This window comes from Podarcis erhardii (genome assembly GCF_964252035.2).
Source record: "Podarcis erhardii genome assembly, chromosome: Z".
Classification (NCBI taxonomy): domain Eukaryota; kingdom Metazoa; phylum Chordata; class Lepidosauria; order Squamata; family Lacertidae; genus Podarcis; species Podarcis erhardii.
In genome coordinates this window covers 48102641-48122746 of record NC_138504.1, presented here as the reverse complement: position 1 = coordinate 48122746, position 20106 = coordinate 48102641, and the positions used below count along the sequence as shown (strand labels likewise).

General features: G+C 41.7%; 1 protein-coding gene and 1 long non-coding RNA gene across 6 annotated transcripts in view; both read right to left on the bottom strand.

The window, feature by feature from the left end:
- GOLGA2 (golgin A2) overlaps nucleotides 1-20106 on the bottom strand; it is a 45892-nt gene that overhangs the window by 14394 nt on the left and 11392 nt on the right. For 2 of the 5 annotated variants that reach the window (XM_081847517.1, XM_081847518.1), the window contains 11 exons: nucleotides 18680-18808; nucleotides 17281-17321; nucleotides 17093-17156; nucleotides 14590-14649; nucleotides 14074-14154; nucleotides 6340-6378; nucleotides 4917-4979; nucleotides 4647-4740; nucleotides 3534-3640; nucleotides 2326-2384; nucleotides 1310-1451 (listed from right to left, as the gene is read on the bottom strand). In XM_081847517.1, coding sequence (XP_081703643.1) covers nucleotides 1310-1451; nucleotides 2326-2384; nucleotides 3534-3640; nucleotides 4647-4740; nucleotides 4917-4979; nucleotides 6340-6378; nucleotides 14074-14154; nucleotides 14590-14649; nucleotides 17093-17156; nucleotides 17281-17321; nucleotides 18680-18808 — 879 coding nt within the window. The remainder of the gene's footprint in view (nucleotides 1-1309; nucleotides 1452-2325; nucleotides 2385-3533; nucleotides 3641-4646; nucleotides 4741-4916; nucleotides 4980-6339; nucleotides 6379-14073; nucleotides 14155-14589; nucleotides 14650-17092; nucleotides 17157-17280; nucleotides 17322-18679; nucleotides 18809-20106) is intronic. The other 3 variants (XM_081847520.1, XM_081847521.1, XM_081847519.1) reach the window with 2 other exon arrangements.
- LOC309333862 lies at nucleotides 6385-13843 on the bottom strand. Its single transcript, XR_014152718.1, has 3 exons — nucleotides 11113-13843; nucleotides 7831-11068; nucleotides 6385-7144 (listed from the first exon to the last, which is right to left on the bottom strand). It is a non-coding gene; the product is annotated as an uncharacterized lncRNA (long non-coding RNA).

Here is a 20106-nt window from a genome sequence, read left to right as displayed (position 1 = left end):
TCGTCGCTAAGTACTGGAAAACCCAAGATCTACCCACACTGGAAGAATGGCAGATGCAACTGACAGATTATATGGAATTGGCTGAAATGACTGGCAGAATCCGAGACCTGGGAGAAGAGACGTTGGAAGAAGGCTGGAAGAAATTTAAGATTTATCTACAAAAATATTGTAAACTATATGAATGTTAAGAAGGATGCTAGAATATAAACAACTGGGCACCATTAAGATAGAGGGAGGGATATATGAAGATAAGTTAAATTTAAGAAAAGATAAATTTTTGGAAAAATTTTAAGTTATATTTAATTTTTTTAGATTTGAATAAAGGATATCAAAAATTAGAGATATAATATTGGAAAATTAGATAATAAGAATGGAAATAAGGGAATAAATTTGTTGGAAAATTTGTTTTTTGGTTAGGAACACAGGAGCGGGAGATGTGAGGAAGTCCAAAGAAGTTAAGAAGACTGTGTTAAAAGATATGTTATATTGTATTGTTTATTGGAATTGCAATTAAATTAAAAAATTGCTAATAAATATATTATAAAAAAAGAAAAAAAGAAAAAGTGGATAAATAGGAGCAATGAGATATTAGCTCCGCCCGAGGCATGATGGAGAGCAGCAATGGCTCGGAAAAGATAGACATTATATTTTATAAGGACAGGAAGGAACACCACGGACAGAATAATTGCCACACACAGGAGGAATAAGGATATAGATTGAATGCTTCACCTATAGATTTATAATCATTTAATATGTGAATATGAATGGATGTTAATATTGCAGTTGTTGTATAAGGGATTATTGGATTATTGTAACTGAAAACTAATAAAAATATTATTTAAAAAAGAGAAAGAGAAAAGTGGATAAATATGCTGAGTGAAGCTCTCCATTTGCGGGTGAAGAGTACAAAGAACTCAAGATGTACATCCATATCAGCTTGAAATAAGAATAATTTCTCACACACAAGAGCAGTCCCTTCCCTCAGAACCTTCAAGGAACACAATTTTTAGGCAAGGATAGGGAAACTGTGGCCCTCCAGATGTTGCTGGACTACAACACACATCATACCTATTGGTCATGTGAGCTGAGGCATTAATGGGTCAAGAAGCCCTAGTAGAAAAAAAAGCTAGTCAAATGCCAGGCTTCCTTTCAGTGCTCAGAAGTGCTTGCTAAAGACCATTCCTCAAATTTAAAAGAATACCATGCTAAGTGCTGGGAGTGAGGAGTAACTTTATTCAGAACCCTTCTACAACTATATGACATGCTGCGCTGCAAGAGGCAGCAGTATTCCCAGCGACCTAACCATCACCTGCTGAATCATCAGTTCCGCCATCTCCAGTTTCTTGTGCAAATCCTCCACGTCCAGCTTCATCGCTGAGTTTTCAGAGATCAAGGTGCGCAGCTTCTCAGACAGTTCAGAGTTTTGCTGTTTGAATTCTTCACTGTTTTTACTACAGGAGGGGGTGGAAAAACAACAAGTAGGTATCCTTCAGGATGGACTACTAATACGTTTTATGTGGGGCTGCCCTTGCTAGTGATCCAAAAGTTGCAACTAGCGCAGAATGCAGTAGCAAGGGTTTCAATGGGACAATGCTATATAACTCCTATTCTGAAACAGCTGCACTGGTTGCCATTTGCCTCCCACATTTTAATAGTCATTTAAAGTTGGTCTGCATTCCCCAGGTGCAGCTTTTCATGAAAGGCTGAAAAAGCCACAGCTACCAAAATATCTTCTACAACACAACTATTACAAATAAAAAATCCCCACCTGCTCATGGAAACTCCATCAGAGGAAAAGTTGCCTTATCCCAGTGTAGACCATTGGGTCCAGCTAGCCCACTAGTATCTTCTCTGATAAGCAGCAGCTCTCCAGAGATTTAAGCAAAGGATCTTTCCTATCACCCAACCCTTTTAACCAGATGCTGGGGGTCTTCTGCAAGGAAATCATGTTGTGGGCATGGCTGTGTTCCAATCCTTACGTTTGGCCAGCATCATCACAGTTGTGTCAAGGCTATGAGATAGCAGCTTGCTGAGAAATCTGATGCAGCATAGGAACTAATGGGGTGTGCTAGGATACCCTAGCTCAAATCTCACATTGGCCATATATTCATCTAAACTATTTTACAGTATTTCTTCTGCCCTTACGCCAAGGCACTTAGGCTCATGGCTCCTTCATACCTATCCCCACATTCGCTCTCACAACCACCCTGTGAAGTAGGTTAGGCTAGTGGGTTAATAGAAGAGAGGGAAGTGCTATGGAAGACATCCACTTTTGGAAGTAGAAAAACTGGATAATAATGTTGCGGGGGAAATAACAAACCCTACCTTTGCTTGTAGACTTCCAGTTTCAGGGCATCTCGTTCCTTTGCCAGCTCTTTATTATGCTGCCAACAACAACAAACACAGAAATCAATGAGGGAGCTTAGGGTTCTTGGATCTTGGAATTACGCAGTGCAGTTCAGAATCACTAACTTTTTAGCATCCACTGTTTAGGGAGAACAACACCCCCCAGGAAGCCCATTGTTAAGGGCTCCCTCAAACCTGGAACAGTCCCTGAAGCCGTCAGTGGACTTACATAATTCAGCCAGATACTATTAATAGCTCATTAAGAGATACCACGAATAAATATTACACCTTAAAGGCAATTAAGTGAGAGCCAGTCTCTGAAAAAGACCTAAACTTATAGCCTTAGGAAATAGGGTGAAAATCCCACCCTTTAAGCATTTTGTCTGTTTGTTGGTGACTGCACTTTCAAACATACCTCTGCAACCATGAGGAATGAAGATTTGCTTGTTTCCAAAAACTAAGAATAAGTGAGCATGTCATACATCCATGCAGTTGTCCTTCATAGACAAATAGTACCCCAGTGCAACACTCCCCGCCTGCCAATATCTCCAAAAATATGTTAAGTTTGCAACCCACTCAAGTTATGCCATTGCTCTAAAACAGACTTGTAGACTATATTGTTATTCTAGTCACATGTTCGGGTTATTTTTAGCAGAGATCTCACCATCCACCAAACATAAACCACAGGAAGCTAAAAACAATATTTGCAGGTTTGAGTTCTTTTGAAGCAAAATGCAGACTGCCAAGACCACCTCTCTGTAGCACTATCACCTGTATACCAAATGAAACCATAGGATATGTCTGCCTATGACCCAAAATAGCATCTGACACAAACTTTTGGCTCTATCTGCACAAAGAGACTCTACACTTGACATCAGTAATTAAGACTTGAGACTGAGATGGAGTTGGATGGTTGTCAATGCCAAAATGAACCACTGAATGAGAACAATGCCCCTGGGTCTCACTGACAGACAGGCCATTTGGCAAAGCTAACAAAGTGCCAAGCGTATTAATGCAAACAAAACCAACAGGCACTCTCATTTCATTCCACACCTATCCACCCACCCACCTGAGGTGTCTACTGGAATTCTGTGAACACCTGGGGGCGGAATGTAGTCCAGCCTCCCAAAGAAGGAAGCACCAAATGTAAGAGATAATAGAAAGAATGACATATAGGGAATTTTTACTTTGTCTGTCTGCTTCTGCTGTGTAGAGAGGGAGGAAAGGGTGTGCTCCAGCTCAGATATCCTCTGACGAGAAGACTGAACCCGTGCAGCAAGGTCCTCTGCTTCTCCTGCCCAAGTAAAACAAGGTTATGTTGCAATGGAACCCAACAAGCAAACTGGCAGGAGTGGACCATCACTTTACGCTCCAACCCCCAACACCAATCAGCCATCAACAGAATCTGCCCAAGATTTATCATGCTCCAGTGTTTCTCAGGGTTACCCATCCCTGGCTATTGCTGGATTAGATGTTTTGGAAGCTGTCTGGAAAACAGCAAGTGGTGCAAAATGCAGCAGCATGGCTACACAAAATACTGAAATATAACTCTCCCTCCCTCCCTCCCTCCCCACAAACAAGAAAAATAAGTAAACGTACAATTACCCTCACCAGTTGCTCACTTTTATTTCGGTTAACATAAAAACTTTACTTAGCATAAAAACAGCAAATAAACATGAGAGCAACAGATTCTAAGGCAGTTAGTACAAACATAGTTTTCTGCTTATTTGGCTTGACTTATTTCAATGGGTCAGATTCCAAATATGTGATAACTTGCCCCCATTTTTCCATAACACAATCAGATTTGTATCTCTTTTACTATGTCAGAATATGCTATGCTAATGCATCCATAATTAATACATACCCTTGTATAGGCTTTTTTACAGAAGCATTTTGGAATATAAGAGAACTGTGAAAGGGTCAAAACTTAACTCATTTTATAATTTTCATAATGCTAGGTCCAGTATACTAGTATTTTTACTTTCTTGTCTTTGAGCTTTCTCAGTCTGTTTTACTATTTTATTGTTTCCAAAGGATTACTGAGGAAGGTTTCAAACAGTCTATTTCCAGGAAGTCTACAGAAGCTTATATGCCCACTTCTCCCAATGCCTAGAGCACCTACAGCCACAGCCAAACCACAGGCCAAATGATGAAATCGTTTTGCTGTGTCACTGAATCATCAACGGCATAACTGCCTCCTGAGCCCAAAGCTTACCAAAAATGTTTCATTTAAGTCAACTGGTGCAGTATTCAAGAGCATCACCTAATTTGTTAGCCAGAAGGCTTAGGGTGTTGCCTACCTGCTTTCTGACGAGCGGCCTGCTGCGTATGTGCAAGGGCTGTCTGCAGCTCAGATTTCTCAGAAACCAGGATTCCTATCGTCTGAATGTGGACCTTCAAAGTACAGAACAACTGGATTAAAGGAGAACTTCCTGCCTAGAATTCCTATGTCATAACAATCACTGAAAGGATAAGTAACTAGAAGCAGAAATAGACAAATTGCCACACATGAACTTCAGTGTGCAGTCAGAAAATGTTAATTGGGGGCTGATGTACGATATAGAGTTTACCTGTAACTGTTCTCGCAATGCTGCTTGTTCCTTTGAAAATTTCTGCTCAAACCCCTTCTTTTCCTGTGAAAACATGACATAGAAATAGCAACATCAAAACCATATTAGATTTACAATCTTCCTCTTATATGACCAATATTCATTCTAAGCATTAAGGTCTCACGCGTACTGTCTACCCACCACTGCTGCACATAAGCCCTAGTGCAGGAGTATAGAACTAGATCCAGCCAGTGAGCCAGATTCTTCCCCCACCCCTACAGCCCAAGATTGACAAGTGGATTGGATCACCCACCTGCCACCTGATTTCAGGTGACCTGTTCCCCTGCATGTAGTGTGAGGTGCTTTGATGCCCCGACAGTCAGCTGGCCAGCAACAATTATCCAATGATTGTCAGGACTTGTAAAAGAGGTGTGCATGGTGCTATGCACAGGCTTTGCAAGTGATGTAAAACATTCCCAAGCTCTTTTTGTCTCAGCCAGATCTCTACCTATCCCACACCTGAAGTTGTATATAAAGTCAGGCATAGGGCACATGGGTGTGGCTTGGCCAAAATGGCCTAGTGGGATATCATGAAAAGCTCAGGTATACCAGAGTCTGGTGATGATGTGCCACAGAATTCCACAAGAGTGGTGTAGCTGGGCTGGATACTCACTCTGTTTGGCTGTGAGTACAGCTAGCCAGAGGGGGTGGTGCAAAAAGTACTTTGTGAGGTAAAAAGAAAAATCAGTTGAGAGTTGAGTTCCTGACATTCAGTTGGAAAGGGATAAAGCCTCTGAGTAAGCAATTTTTTTTTTTTTTATGTAACTTCTGAGTAGACAGGTGTAGGACTGCACTGTAAATTAGCTCAGTCTACTGCTTTTTACGGGGTTGGATGTTAGAGCCAGCACTGTGAACCCCAAAACAACAAAAATGGAAGACACTTCAGATTATTTTCCTTTTACCATTGACAAAAATCAAACTCGAGTGAAAAGTGAATAAATGCTGATGGTTATGCTATGCTATGCTATGCTATGCCGACTCACTGTCTAAACATCGAGACCCAGATGCATCTTAACTACAACTTGGTTCTCATGGTAAAGCTCCTACAGACGTTTCTAGGTGTCAGTGGCTCCACACGACAGCCAATACACGCATGAGCTGCTCACTAGGAGGACTGTTCTTATTTCATGGTGTGTTTCTAACCAACAACTAGCTGCTTCCAGGATTATGTGGCACTGGTGATGGAGCTATCCAAGCAGCAGGGGAAAGCAACAAGGTGAGATGATATTGTTCCTTAGGTGTTGCTAAATGGAACCATTTCCATAAATCTTTTTTCCAGTGTTGGGTTGAATCAGTGCCACCCATTCCAACAGTGTACTATGCTTCCTGCTCCTCGTGTGAATAATGAATTGGCTGTGCGTGTCTCTCAAGCAGTGCATATTACCTTCTCCAGCTGGTTCATAATCTCTTGGTTCTGCTGCTTCTGCAAAAAGAGCAAAATGAAGGCATCAACATTAACAGCAAGTCACTTGGGCTTCTAGGTGTGAGTATGCTAAACTATACTACCAAGTATACCTCCAAGGCTTTTGGATGTTTGGAACAAGTTATTAGAATCAACAAACCCCAAACTCCTGACATAAATGCAAGAAGCAACTATTGCATTTATTTTTCACAACAAAAACACATTAAATAAATAAATAAATAATACTGTTTCCCATTGCTTTCTTAAATGCTGCCACAAAAGTTTTCTAAGGTTTGTTTAATGCAGGGGTTGCCAACATTATGCTCTGCAGTTGTACTCTATGTTGTTGTACTCTAGCTCCCATCAGCCTCAGTCAGCATAGCCAATCAGCAGGAGGACCGCAGGTTAGCAAAAGATGGGTTAATGAAATGTTTAATGACAAGAGAGAGAATCCACCATTGTTTGAATACCACCTTTTTAAATGAGCTGTTGTGTGGGACAGTAAGTTTTTAAGCTGTGCAGAACCTTTCTGTAGATAGGCACTTTTGGACAGATCAAAACATAGCAAACAGTTGGTCCAATAAATGTAGTATACAAAATGGTTCTTGGAACAATTGAGCCCTATGAGGTAGCAATAGACCCCTCAGATACTTAGGGAAGCACTTCCCTTTCAACTGACCATACAGTGGTACCTTGGTGATTAGTTTGTGAACAGTTTGGATTAAGAACGCTGCAAACCCGGAAGTAGGTGTTTGGTTTGCCTTGGAATAAGAACATGTTTCGCTTCCTGTTGAGTGTGTTCCATTTATAATTTGAGTCCGCCACTGCTATGGGAAAGCACGCCTTGGTTTAAGAATGGTTTGGTTTACGAACAGACTTCTGGAACGGATTAAGTTCGTAAACCAAGGCACCACTGTATATGAAAACCATCAGAAAAGCAACTTCCCTGTTCCCCCCACCCTGCCTTTCTGTAAACACATGTAAAGCTGCAGAATATGAGCTAAAATGCAGAAAAAGAACACAAAAATAATATGCTTAGTACTGGTGGAAGTGCTTTTTAATTTCGCCAAGCAGTAATGCAGCAGGGGAGCAAAACATACACAAAAAGGCAAGTGAGACCTGTGGTGCTGGACACAAGACACAACAGCAGGCTTCAGATGCATGGCTAAATCACATTTAGTGTTATGGCAGCAAGCCACAGTGAGCCTTGAGTTTGTCTGTTCCCCCTTCCTGGTTATAAAAAGAAGGGAAACACACAGTTGGCTGAGATCTAAGTAATAGTAGGAAAAGTGTTCCTCTGAAAAGGCAAAGTGACTCCTGTGTTATTAATTCAAAGAGCAGCTCTGTAAGGAGGGGGATTTACGAACATTCATGGATTCCCTGGAGTCCCACAGCTATCTTAGACAGTGACCAGACAATTGCAGAAGTGACTTCAGGTTATCTTTCTACTGAGAAAATATGTGGCCTTGACACAGGTAGGCTGTCTGGAAGGCACTGGTAGGATTCCCTTAACACCCTTTTGGAACTCCTTTCCCCAGCACACATTTCTTTTTGCTCAGTTAACACAACTCTGCAGATCAATCTCCTTCCCAACAGTATCTAGACCCCAGAGCTCTCTTAAAATGTGTAACAGGTATGATGAATTCACCTCTGTGAATAAGAAATGCAGGGGGCAGTGACCAGCAAGAGGACCTCCTCAGTCACATGGCCTCACATTTGTAACTCACCCAGCTGCCACTCAGAACATTTTTTTTTTAAACCTGGCACTGAAAAGGCCGTAGCCCAAACATTCCACTATGTTGAATAGTTTAACTGAGAGTTTTACAGTTCAGTCTAGTTTACTGGATAGACACTGATGGTTGTGATTGTTGTTGTTGTTGTTGTATTGTTTTGTTGTTTTAACTGAACACCACCTGGAGAGTTTACATTGAAAGGTGGCTCATAAATTTCTTAGGTAAATAGGTGGCTACAATACAACCCAGAAGCAATAATACATTTAATTCCCTGCAGAACCTTATTTTATAAAATTACCAAATTTCATGTCCTTAGGTTTAGTGAGGAAAGATTAAGGAAAAGTTGAAAAAACCTCAAGCACAGGAATGTCTATTTTGTGTGCAGTGAATTTATTTCCCTCAATTTCTCCACAAGACTCATGTCATACTTCTTAAAAAGCAATACTTTCTCCAAAAAATCCAATTCTGAAATGAAGGAATTTAGTATATATTTGCAACCCCAAATCAGAGTGTTTCTGTTCAATACACTGGCCCTGTCCATGCAAACATGGTTTATTATTATGGGAACAAGCTGCAGTGAGTCTCGCGAGTTCCCCACTCCACTCCCCCACCTTCTCTGGCATGACTAGGAGGAGTTCCAAACTTTTGCTTCCACTGTAGACTAACCACAGTTAAGCATTATATCTGAACCTGGACTTAGTCTTAACTATGGCTTGTTGAAACAAGCCAACTTCAAACCGTAACAAGGAGGCCGGTTTGTTTCAACCAAACACAGCTAAGAATACTCATAATTTAGAGTTTGGATGCCATGCTGAACTGTGCTTAATTGTAATCTTTCACTTCCAATTTCAATCTCTTTCTTGCAGCCACATCAGAGAGGAGAAGAGGAGTGCATAAATCCAAGGAATGGGTCGGCAAACTAAGGCTCGGGGGCTGGATCCGGCCCAACTGCCTTCTGGATCCGGGCCACGGACGGTCCAGGAATCGCCACATGGATCTGATTCTGATCGTTCGGGCTGCACCATTCCCCAACACCACCACAACGGCGCCTCCTCCTGGCTTCTCCCTGCCCTGCGTTGGGAGGGGGCTGGCCTTTGATTGGTGCCAGCAGCATTATTTCCCTCTCATTGGTGCCTCTTGGTTGGTGCTAGCAGCAGCAGCAGCAGTGCGATCGCTCGAGCGGCCGCCATTTTAAGCAGGCTCAATTGAGGCTTTGTTGCTGCCTGCCCCTCTCCGGAGCCCTTTTACACGCCACTCATCGTCCCAATGCCGCCAGCTCCTCCCACTCGCAAGACATAGGAGCTAAGTGCCCCTCTCAAGTGCCCGCCATTTAAAGCATCCCCTCTCTGGAGCCCTTTCGCGCACTGCTCATAGTCCCTCTGCCACCCGCAAGACACAGGTAAGCAGTCCCCGCGGCTCGTCTGGTGCTGTGGAGAAGGGAGGGGAGAGTCCGGGGGTGGCTTACCTGAGTAGAATGTGTCCTTTTATTTAAAATGCATCTCTGGGTTATTTGTGGGGCCTGCCTGGTCTCCTTTTCCATGGGGTCGTCCAATGTACAGAAAAATGGGTATATGTGAGTGTTGAGCATTCGCACTATTTCTGAGCACTGACTTTTTTATTTTAGTTTAGTAGTCACTACTGCTGGTATATTGTTTTTGTAGCTCTGTATTTATTGGTATTTGACTAATAGCAATTTTCCATCCCTAGGAAATTACGGTGAATCAAAAAAAAAAAGAAAAGTTGACTCTGAGTGCAGGGTTTTCAATGAACAGTGGACTTTTGATTACTTTTTCACACAGTACAAAGAAAGAGCTGTTTATCTGATATGCCAGAATTGATATGTCAGTGTCTCTGTTCAAGGAATACAATTTGCTTCGACACTACAATACTCACCATAAAGGAAAATATGATTGTTTGGTTGGACAAGTGAGAAAAGATGAAATATTAAAACTGAAAAGTGGATTGACAACTCAGCAAAATATTTTTGTGAAGCAAAAGTAGCAAAATATTTCATTGTTGCGAGCAAGTTTTCACATTGCCAAGTTCATAGCGCACACTAGCAGACCCTTCGTAGAGGGAGAAATTGTTAAAGAATGCATTCTTTCTGCTCCCAAAGAGATGTGTCCAAAGACTAATTTATTTAGTACATTGAGTCTTTCAGGGTGTATAGTTACATGTAGGATTGAAGAAACGGGGGGAAATTTGCATCAACATTTGCAAAACTCCTTGAAAAAACTTCATTATTTTTCATTGACACTCAACGAAATCACTGATGTTCGTGATTCTGCACAACTTCTAATTTTCATTTGTGGGACAAATGGTAATTTCAAAGTCACAGAGGAGCTTACTGCACTGCAAAGCATCAAGGGAACAACAATAGGAGAGGGTATCTTTGAAAAAGTTTGCCAAACTGTGCATGATTTGGAGCTGGACTGGGCTAAACTAGCCGGTGTCACAACTGATGGTGCTCCTAGCATGGTGGGGTCTACGAGAGGAGTGGTTGCACACATTAACCAAGAGATGGACAAACACAACCATTCACATCCAATAGTCATACACTGCCTCATCCACCAGCAAGCACTGTGTTGTAAAAAAAATCCCTGAAGTTGGATGTCATGAAAACTGTGGTATCTTGTGTTAACTTCATTAGAGCTCATGCACTAAACCACAGACAGTTTCAGGAATTTCTGTCTGAGTTACATGTTGACCATGAAGATATTCCGTACCACACAGAAGTCTGTTGGTGAGTCGAGGGAGAGTTCTGAAACGTTTTTATTACTTACTTCTGCATGTTTCTGATTTTATGCTTATGAAAAACAAAGAAGTACCAGAGCTCAAAGATGCAGAATGGAAATGGCTGCTTGCCTTTCTGACAGACGTAACAGAAATACTCAACCCTTTCAATATTCAATTTCAAGCAAAATTAGACCTCCTCATTAAACAAGTGAAGGAGGAAAACTTCTGGCATCTCCCCACAACTCAAAACATGTCGGCGGGAAAACCAGCAGTTGCATTCCCAAACGAAACGTGGATTTACTGGAAATTTTGCAAAAGGAGTTTCAAACTCGATTTAAAGAGCTTCACATCCATGAGCAAGACATACAGCTTTTCTGGAACCCATTTTCTGTTGACATTGAAACTGCTGATCCAATTTACCAAATGGAATTGGTCGAACTACAGAATTGTGACTCTCTGAAAGACGCTTTCAAATCAAGCAGCCTCACAAATTTCTATGCTTCTCTCCCCTCTGAGACATAGCTGAATCTCAGGAACCATGCACTCAGATTTGCAACCATCTTTGGCAGCACCTATGTCTGTGAACAGACTTTTTCCTGAATGAAATCTCCAACCAGATCCAGATTAACTGATGAACACTTGCATCACTTGCTACGACTATCTGTGACAAATATGGAACCGGATATCGACCATATCATTAGCCAAAAGCAGGCTCATACTTCCCATTAAAATACTTATAAGTTTATGTTGATTTAAATAGTTCTTCATTTTAAATATTGCATTGTTATAAGTTTATGTTGATTAAAATTGTTCTTCATTTTAAATACTGTTTAGCTTTTCCTGCTTTTTGTGCACTACAAATACAATATGTTGTAGTGTGCATAGGAATTCGTTCATATATTTTTTTCCAAAATATAGTCCGGCCCCCCACAAGGTCTTAGGGACAGTGGACCGGCCCCCTGCTGAAAGAGTTTGCCGACCCCTGATCCAAGGCTTACACACATAAGCCTTTGTACATTTTTTTGGTCAGAACTGGGCTTTACAATCCAGAAAGACATAGGGAGGGCATAGAGGTTGAGAGAGAAGTCTTCTTTGCCCAATACAAATTTTGTTACATCAATTGTTCTATGTAGTCCCTTCCAAAAACAAATGAAGTAAGTATGTCTGCAAAGTCTGCTTTTCTTTTCTTTTTAAAGTTCACTTCTTCCCCGCCCCCCCAATCAATACACTGTTTTGGCTCCCCTTGCCCCAAGAATTCTCAACACCCAATAAAAGAGCACTTCATGTTCCTGTCAGCCTGCAAATGGCAAAAGCCATTTGTAAGCAGTGCTCAAACACAAGGCATTTCAGTTGCCGATTGAAATGCTACAGCGGGTGTGGAGGAGGGAGGGAGTAGGGGACACAAAGAAAAGAACAATGCAGCAAAAACTAAGAGAAGCCATGCAACAAGCTGGGGAGGGTGAAATGGGGTGGAGGGATATTCCAAACAATGCAGGACTCTTTGCTGACTGAAAACAGGCCTCACATATTTCTAGCTGTATTTTAAAAGGCAGTGAGTAAAGTAACAGTAGCAGAAGCCATCCATGCAAGCTAAAGACAAACAGGCTCACTCACAGTGCCACTGTTGCTCAAAAGATGGTCACTCACTATCCCCATGTTTTAAGTCTAAAAAGCTAAGCCCCAATCTTTGTTGAAACAGATTCAATAGAGTCAACACTGTTCCAGTTAGAAGTTCAGCAGCAGCTCATCATGCAATTGCAAAGTAGAATCAAAGCAAGCCCTACTTTTAAAGTCTCTATTTGTGTGCATTCCTGAACTCTCAACAGATGCTGAAAACCAATACAACTAGAACTTAACATTTATGAATAGGAGAGAGGTTGAAACTCAGCTATTTTGCAAACAAATTTTCTCCTCCCCAAAAATGACTAAACCTGGGTATAAACCACCTTGGCAATTGACTTACTTGATTACTAAATTTAATCTCTACTTATCTCTTGCGACCCACTTCTCTTGCAAGTGGGCAAGTTCTTGGCTATCAAAATCCTCTGTGATTTTGGTTTGCCTCCCATTTCTCTATGGGAAATGAAAGTAAGGAACCTCTTTCTCTCCTACAGCCTCCCACAAGGTAGTTCTGCAGGCACAGCGTAAAAGATGAACACACCTGTTCATAGTAAGGAGACAGAAAGAGGTCGCATCAATGCACAGACATGAGTGTGCTTAAGGTGATAGGCTCAGACCAATGTTTTACTCTTGGACCCTGAACTTCCATCTGTGACAGCCACTACTGGATCACCGTCAAGAGTCCCTTTAATCATGGCCAACAGGAAATGGGATTGAAAGATATGGAATTGGGTACCAATTAATAAACATGCAATAAATAAATAACTGTGGATTATTATAAGGAAACCTCTTGGAAATAAAACTGTTATACTGGAATGGAGGAAAAATAATCTTGCTATCTAGTAATAATAGCAACTGAAACAGCCCCATTTGGTCTTTTTGTGTAGAAAGGAAAATAAATGAACTTCAGGTGTCTGGGACTGAAGATTGAAAAAACAACACCTAGCAGATTAAGGAACAGTTGGACATTGTCCTAGAATACAGTGGGATGCTATTGTGGAGTGAATGTTTTGAATACTTTGAATAATCTGAATATACATAATGGGCAAATGGAGAATAAGAAGTCCTCTATTGCCTTGATCTCTATTTTCCTTTTCCTTTTTAGTGATATTTAGCTTTTGTCCCTTTTTTGGTTAATTCTATTTTTGTTCATGTTTTATTTCGTCTTTTGATGTCCTCTACCTTGAGCTGAAGAGGATAATCAGACGAAGATGATGAAGGACTGATGAAGGACTCTGCATGAGAAGCAGAGAAGGGAAGAACTTTCAGGCTGGGAGTAGAAACGGAAGAACCCAGGTGAGAGCTGGGAGGGTATCCTCCCCTTTGTGGCTCTGTATAAAGAGGGCTCTGTATTCTCTCTCTCTCTCTCTCTCTCTCTCTCTCTCTCTCTCTCTCTCTCTCTCCTCTCCTATTCTGTCTGTTTTTTCCCCTCTCTTCTTTTCCCCCCTTTCCTCTATTTTTATTTAGATTAGTTTGATCCCTCACTCCCTCCGCACCCCTTTGAACCATGAAGCACACAACACTTTTCTTTGTGGCACTGTGAAAGAACCCAAATCCTTGCAGACACCCAGAGAGCACAGAGGAGCAGCAAGACAAGGCCAAACATTTTGGTCTGGTTATTTCTTACCAATTCCTCTATCTTTGTACTGAGTTGTTTGTTTGTTAGATTGCTGGAGTCTAGGGCTACTGCCAGCTCCTGGTAACGTGTCTGATGGGCACATGCAGATAGCAGGAGGAGGAGGAGGAGGAGGAAGAGGAAGGGAGTAGAAAAGGGGAGAAAAGGCAAATTATTTAAAAAAAAAAAAAAGGAGAGAAAATAATAATCAGCATCACAGTTGAACTAATTTGTGGTGTCCATTCTTACACAAACACACCACCCCCCACCACTACCAAATACATACTAAACCACCAAAAGCTTAATCTCCTTTCAAAGGAACATCAGGATGGATCTTTAGCACTTCCATAACCCCGTCTAAAAGCCACTGCAGGAGCCTTCATCTGAACAAGTAAAACTTTAACATGTAATGTTGTTGTCATTTCTTGCACTCAAGTTAAGTTCTTATTACTAGTACACACACTAGACTCATTACTATATTGTTCAAAGAAATGCAAACTGACAAAGAGCCAGGAGCACTGCACTTACTGCCATCTCTTTCATATCTGTTGAAGATGTGGCGTTTTCCCCATTCACATAGGCCGTGGGCTGTAAAATAAAGATGTTTGCCATCACAACTAGTTAACTTGGAAAATGTGAACATGAATTTCAGTTAAATATTTCCCTTAGTGGGGATGACGACACTCCTACAGGATAAGAAAACTTTGAAACTGGAGAATAAACACAAAGGTAACTTAGTGTACCCACTTCAGCAAGAGGTTCCTTCAAACACCCACCTATATTACAGGAACTCTTCCCCTTCCTATGATTGATGCTAAGGAAGATTGTGTTGGAAATTCTACAAGTAAAACACCTCATACAGTGGTACCTCGTGTTGTGTAACCTCCAGGTTACAGAATCTTCAGGTTATGGCTGAAGCCCTCTATTGTGCTGCGCATGCACAGAAGTGGCCCCTCTAGTTACAGATTTTTTGGGGTGCGCACGGCACCCCAAAACAAATTAAATCCGTAACCAGAGGTACCACTGTACATGGTTCAGGTAAGCTAAATGTGCCTCATAATATACTGATAATATACTGATGATAGATCAGAGGATCTTTTAGGTTTGATTTACACACGCAGCCAACATGAAGCAGTAAAGTATTGAGGTAGCAGAATTCAGTATAACACTTTAGATCATAAACGGAGGTTCACATTTTCAAAATGTTCTCTTGCACTAAAAATAAAGACACCTGAACTATAGGTAGAAAACTAGAACAACAGACTGGACTAGAATCTTTCTTACTGGCATGCTAGCTTTTTATCCACAGAGAGGCTATTTTTAAAAATGTGTTTCTACCCCACCACCTCTCTGCTATCCTGGTTCACACATAACACAAAATTCTGGTTTATTAAACCATGGCTTAGCATTATGTGCAAACTCAGTCCAGCAGCTTAAATATGGTTTACTACAAACAATCCACAATTAGAAGCGATGCTTTGCTGTTGGCTTATAAACCTAAGTTTGTTTTACCTATGGCTTAATTTTATACGTGAAAGCAGCACTCTTCCTTGACTATGTTTGCTTGACCACCACACTCTAAAATCTAAGGTGTTAGGTACGAATCTCCAGAAAACAAACCACAATTTGATTTGTCTGTGAGACAACCTCTCATTAGCTCATGGTTTGTTAAACCATGGCTTAAACAAACTTCATTTGCACATAATGGTTATATATAAAGAAGAAACACATGAGCACTCAGAGCAAGCTTGCAGTGAGCTGTTTGGCTCACTGTTCATGGTTTGGACTCAAGGGAAACCACATATATGAGTTAATATGTAATGCTAAGCTAAACAATGGCTTACCCCCCAGGTAGCACAGCACCAGCAAGACCAGGGGAGGAGCAAAGAGGGTGCAATTTTTGCTAAGTACTCGCAACCATGGCCATTCACACTTAGCATTATGTGCAAACTGGGCCATTAGCAGATTTACATATAGATGAAAAAGCCTTGGATAATATGGTCAATTATTACTACTCCTGTTGTTTTAGCTGAGATGCTTTTAACTGCTTCTTGTCTAGCTGTATTTAAACTGGATTATTCCAGGATGGTTCCAGTGGTAAACTATATAGTCTCTTGAATATAAATATGCCACTTTTAAGATGCCACAAGATTAACAGGCTAACAAGGCTACATCTATGGAATTTGAACCTCTGATAAGAAATACAGTGGTACCTCAGAAGTCAAATGGAATCTGTTCCGGAAGTCCGTTCAACTTCCAAAAAGTTCAGAAACCAAGGCACAGCTTCCGATTGGCTGCAGGAATCTCCTGCAGCCAATAGGAAGCTGTGTCGGATGTTCGGGTTCCAAAGAACGTGTGCAAACCGGAACACTCACTTCCGGGTTTGCGGCATTCGGGAGCCTAAACAGTCAACTCACAAGGTGATCGGGATCCAAGGTATGACTGTAGACAGAAAACAGCTTCTTTAAGAGAAGGTAGACAGCCCTTTCATCTGTTACCAGTGTATAACCCTTGAGTATATCTCATTCACACACATTTCCCACAGATCACATGACACACACCATTTCTGGCTTTCAGTCTGAAAGCATCTTCAGGTTCTATTGTCTGGCTGCAAGGCACCATACAATAACTGAAAATTCAAGAGCTGGCCATCCCTTGGGTATACAAATAAGTAACGATTAAGAGGCAATCTAATAGCCATCTTCAGATATTTGAAGGGCTGTCACAGATGATGGAGCAAATTTGCTCTCTTTATTCCAAGGGTAGGACCCAGACCAATGGACTCGAATTACCAAAAAAAGAAAGAAAAAGACTAAATATTAGGAAGAACTTCCTGATAGTATGATAGTGTTCAACAGTGAATCAGATTGCCTTAGAAGGTGATGGACTCGCTTTTACTACAGAAGTTTATAATCAGGGGTGTTGTAGTTGCAGATTCCTGCATCAGCAGAAGGATGGACTAGATGTCCTTTGAGATCTCTTCTAGGTCTATGATTCTAAGATAGACAGATCAGAAGAACTTGGCTTTTACCTGATTGACCATGCCATTAAGCTGTTCAGACAGCTGGCGGAGACTATCTGCCAATGAGAGGGACCTAAAAAAGGAATATGACACACAACAAACATCTGTAATAAAGTAGACATTAAGAACAATCCTCATTTTTAGTGACTGGAATATGATGGAGAGAGCAGGAGAGAATACAGAGAGAAGCCTCTCACCTATTTTCTTCCAAGGCATTTTTATGATCAGTGTCACAGATCTGTGAAATAAAAATACATTACTGTAATAGAAATCAGAAACACAAATATATGCATATGTACAAGCATGCACATGCACAGATATATGTAACTCCAACAAAAGACTGGATACACTCCTCTCCTTCTGAGTGACACCTCACAACATCTACCATTGCTTTATTCCCCAACACAAGAATGAAGGACCTGCAGCCCTCCACATGTTGTTGGATTCCAGCTCCCATCATCCCTGCCCATCAGCTAGGACTAATGGGAGCTGGAGTTCAACAACATCTGGAAGGCCACAGGTTTTGCATACCTGCCCTGAGGACTGCTTCAACATAGGATGCACAAAACACAGCACACCTAGACTTCTATACCATAGCACATGGGTAGGCAAACTAAGGCCCGGGGGCCAGATCGGCCCAAATTGCCTTCTAAATCCGGCCTGTGGACAGTCCGGGAATCAGCGTGTTTTATTTGTGGGGCATAGCAATTTGTTCATTCCCCCCGCTCCAAAATATAGTCCGGCCCCCCACAAGGTCTGAGCCCCCTGCTGAAAATGTTTGCTGACCCCTGCCATAGCACAATTCAAGAAAAAATACTTAATAAGCTTCACATATTTAATGCTCAAGCAAAGGGTCAGGCTGGTTGTCTATCACTTTGTTTTGTTAGGAATTTTTCAATTAACACTTACTTTTTTTAAAATATAGAAATATTCATTACTTTAGATCAGGAATGGACAACTTTGGTACACAAGGAACCACAGAGGATATGTACCATGAGTCAGAGGGCCACAGCTCACACACTTTAATATAAATTGCATATAAGCTGAACAGACAGGCAGAAGGTGCTAAACCAGTTGGTTGACACCATCAAAATTCCTATCTTGAATTTATTACCTAAGAAGGAAATTAGAAGTCAGCCTCAGGGCTTGGCAGATATGGAAACAGAGTAGACAAATATTTGGCTTTACTATTGCCCTTACATTTCAACCACCTAGAAGAGATGTACAAATAAATGTTAAGATGTGAAAGCTAATCTATAGGCTACAGGAGAGAGCTTAGGGGGCCACAGTGCCCAACACAGTGCCCAACTGTACTCATCTCACCCTTCCAATGAAGCTACATTCAATCAATGGCTGAAGACTGAGAGATGAGGAAGGAGTGTATTGTGCAACCTAAATCTAAGTGTTCTGTACAGCTAATTCCTCCTGTATTTGCAGAGTGACAGGCCATTGTTGGTAACTGAAATGTCTGTGCTACCATCACATCCCCGCTCTTTTGTGAAGTATGCTTTGCTCTATATTTCAAACACACACACACACACACACACACAAAGTTATCTAGGGTGTTCAGTGTGGGGGATGCAAACATTGACAAACCTGCAACAGCTGCATGCTACCAGGACTTGGAGCGGCAGAGCTAGGCAAACTGTTGCTGTTAGACAGCATGTGGACACCAGCAGCGAGTTGTTCAGCATTGTGAGCGGAAACATCACCATCACAGTATGCCTGTCACAAAACATACCATAAAGATTACAAGCACCATGCAGGTGAGGGGGAACCCAGATGAATACAAGCATGCACCATTTCTAGAAGAACCTGTCAAACCTAGAGGCAGATCAGCGGAGGAATGTTCTCCTCAGAACAATGTACAAAAAATGTACATGTACCAAAAAAAAAAAAAAAAAAAGAGCTAATTCTGTGAACTGTCACTACCTGCTGGAACTTCTTGCAGAAATCAGTTCAATGTTTTTGGTGTGATGCAAACATGGTGGGCAGTGCCAACCTCAACATGGTTCATGTTACATTGATCCTTTACTTTTGCAAAGTGCATATTCCTGGGAAGACAGCTAATCAGATAGGGATGGAACAGAATGAGTCACTATACACACCTAGATTGTATAGTGGGAGTGGGGAAAACGTTTCTCCCAAAGTGTTGTCCGTGGTTTCCAAGACACCGAAGTTAGAGACTGGCAACCAGGGACCAAATTTAAACTGAATGTAAAGAGGAATATTGTCTGTTAGACCTCAGTGAACTGGTGCACACTAACCCTAGGTTCAAGTTATTAAATATCCAAAGAGATATATTCCAAGCCCCCAAACAGCTCATGGATGAAGTTCTAAGCCAGAGGTTGGCAAACTACAGCCCAAGAGGGTAGTTAAGCCCAAGTTAAACCACCCCCCGGCCCTTGCTGCCTGCTCAGTCAGTCCCCGCACAGAGCTAAACAGGTGCGGCGTGCCGGTTTAGCTCTGTGTGGGGACTGCCTTCCAGGACACAGCCACAGCTTCCTATCGGCTGCAGGAAGCTCCTGCAATCAATAGGAAGCCGCAGGTGCCTCCTCCTCCGCTACCATGGCTCCGAAAGCCAATGGGCAAAGAGCGGCGGGCTTGTGCGCATGTGCACGGGTGTGCGCGCGCTCTGGCCCGCGGGCAGAAAAGTTTGCCGACCTCTGTTCTAAGCATTAGAGAAAGAGAAGAGGCAGCAAATTTGAGAAAGCGGCCAACAGGGCTGGGAGGGAGAAAGAAATAAAGTGACTCAGTTCAGATATAACACCATTCAAGCATTAGGCTCATTTTTAGGGAGAAGATCCAGAGTTGTTTTGCTACTCCTCTGGTCCTGCTGCTGCCACACTGCTGTGAGCAACATGTCTGAACCCAGACTCATGGTTTATCTTGCTCCAGACAAACCACAAATGGTTTGTCACACCATATAACAAACTTGGGCTACAGGTTGTGTTCTGTCTGCAGTAAAATAAATCATGAATCTGGGTTTGGGCATAATACTAAGCCAAACTAGCAGCAGCAAG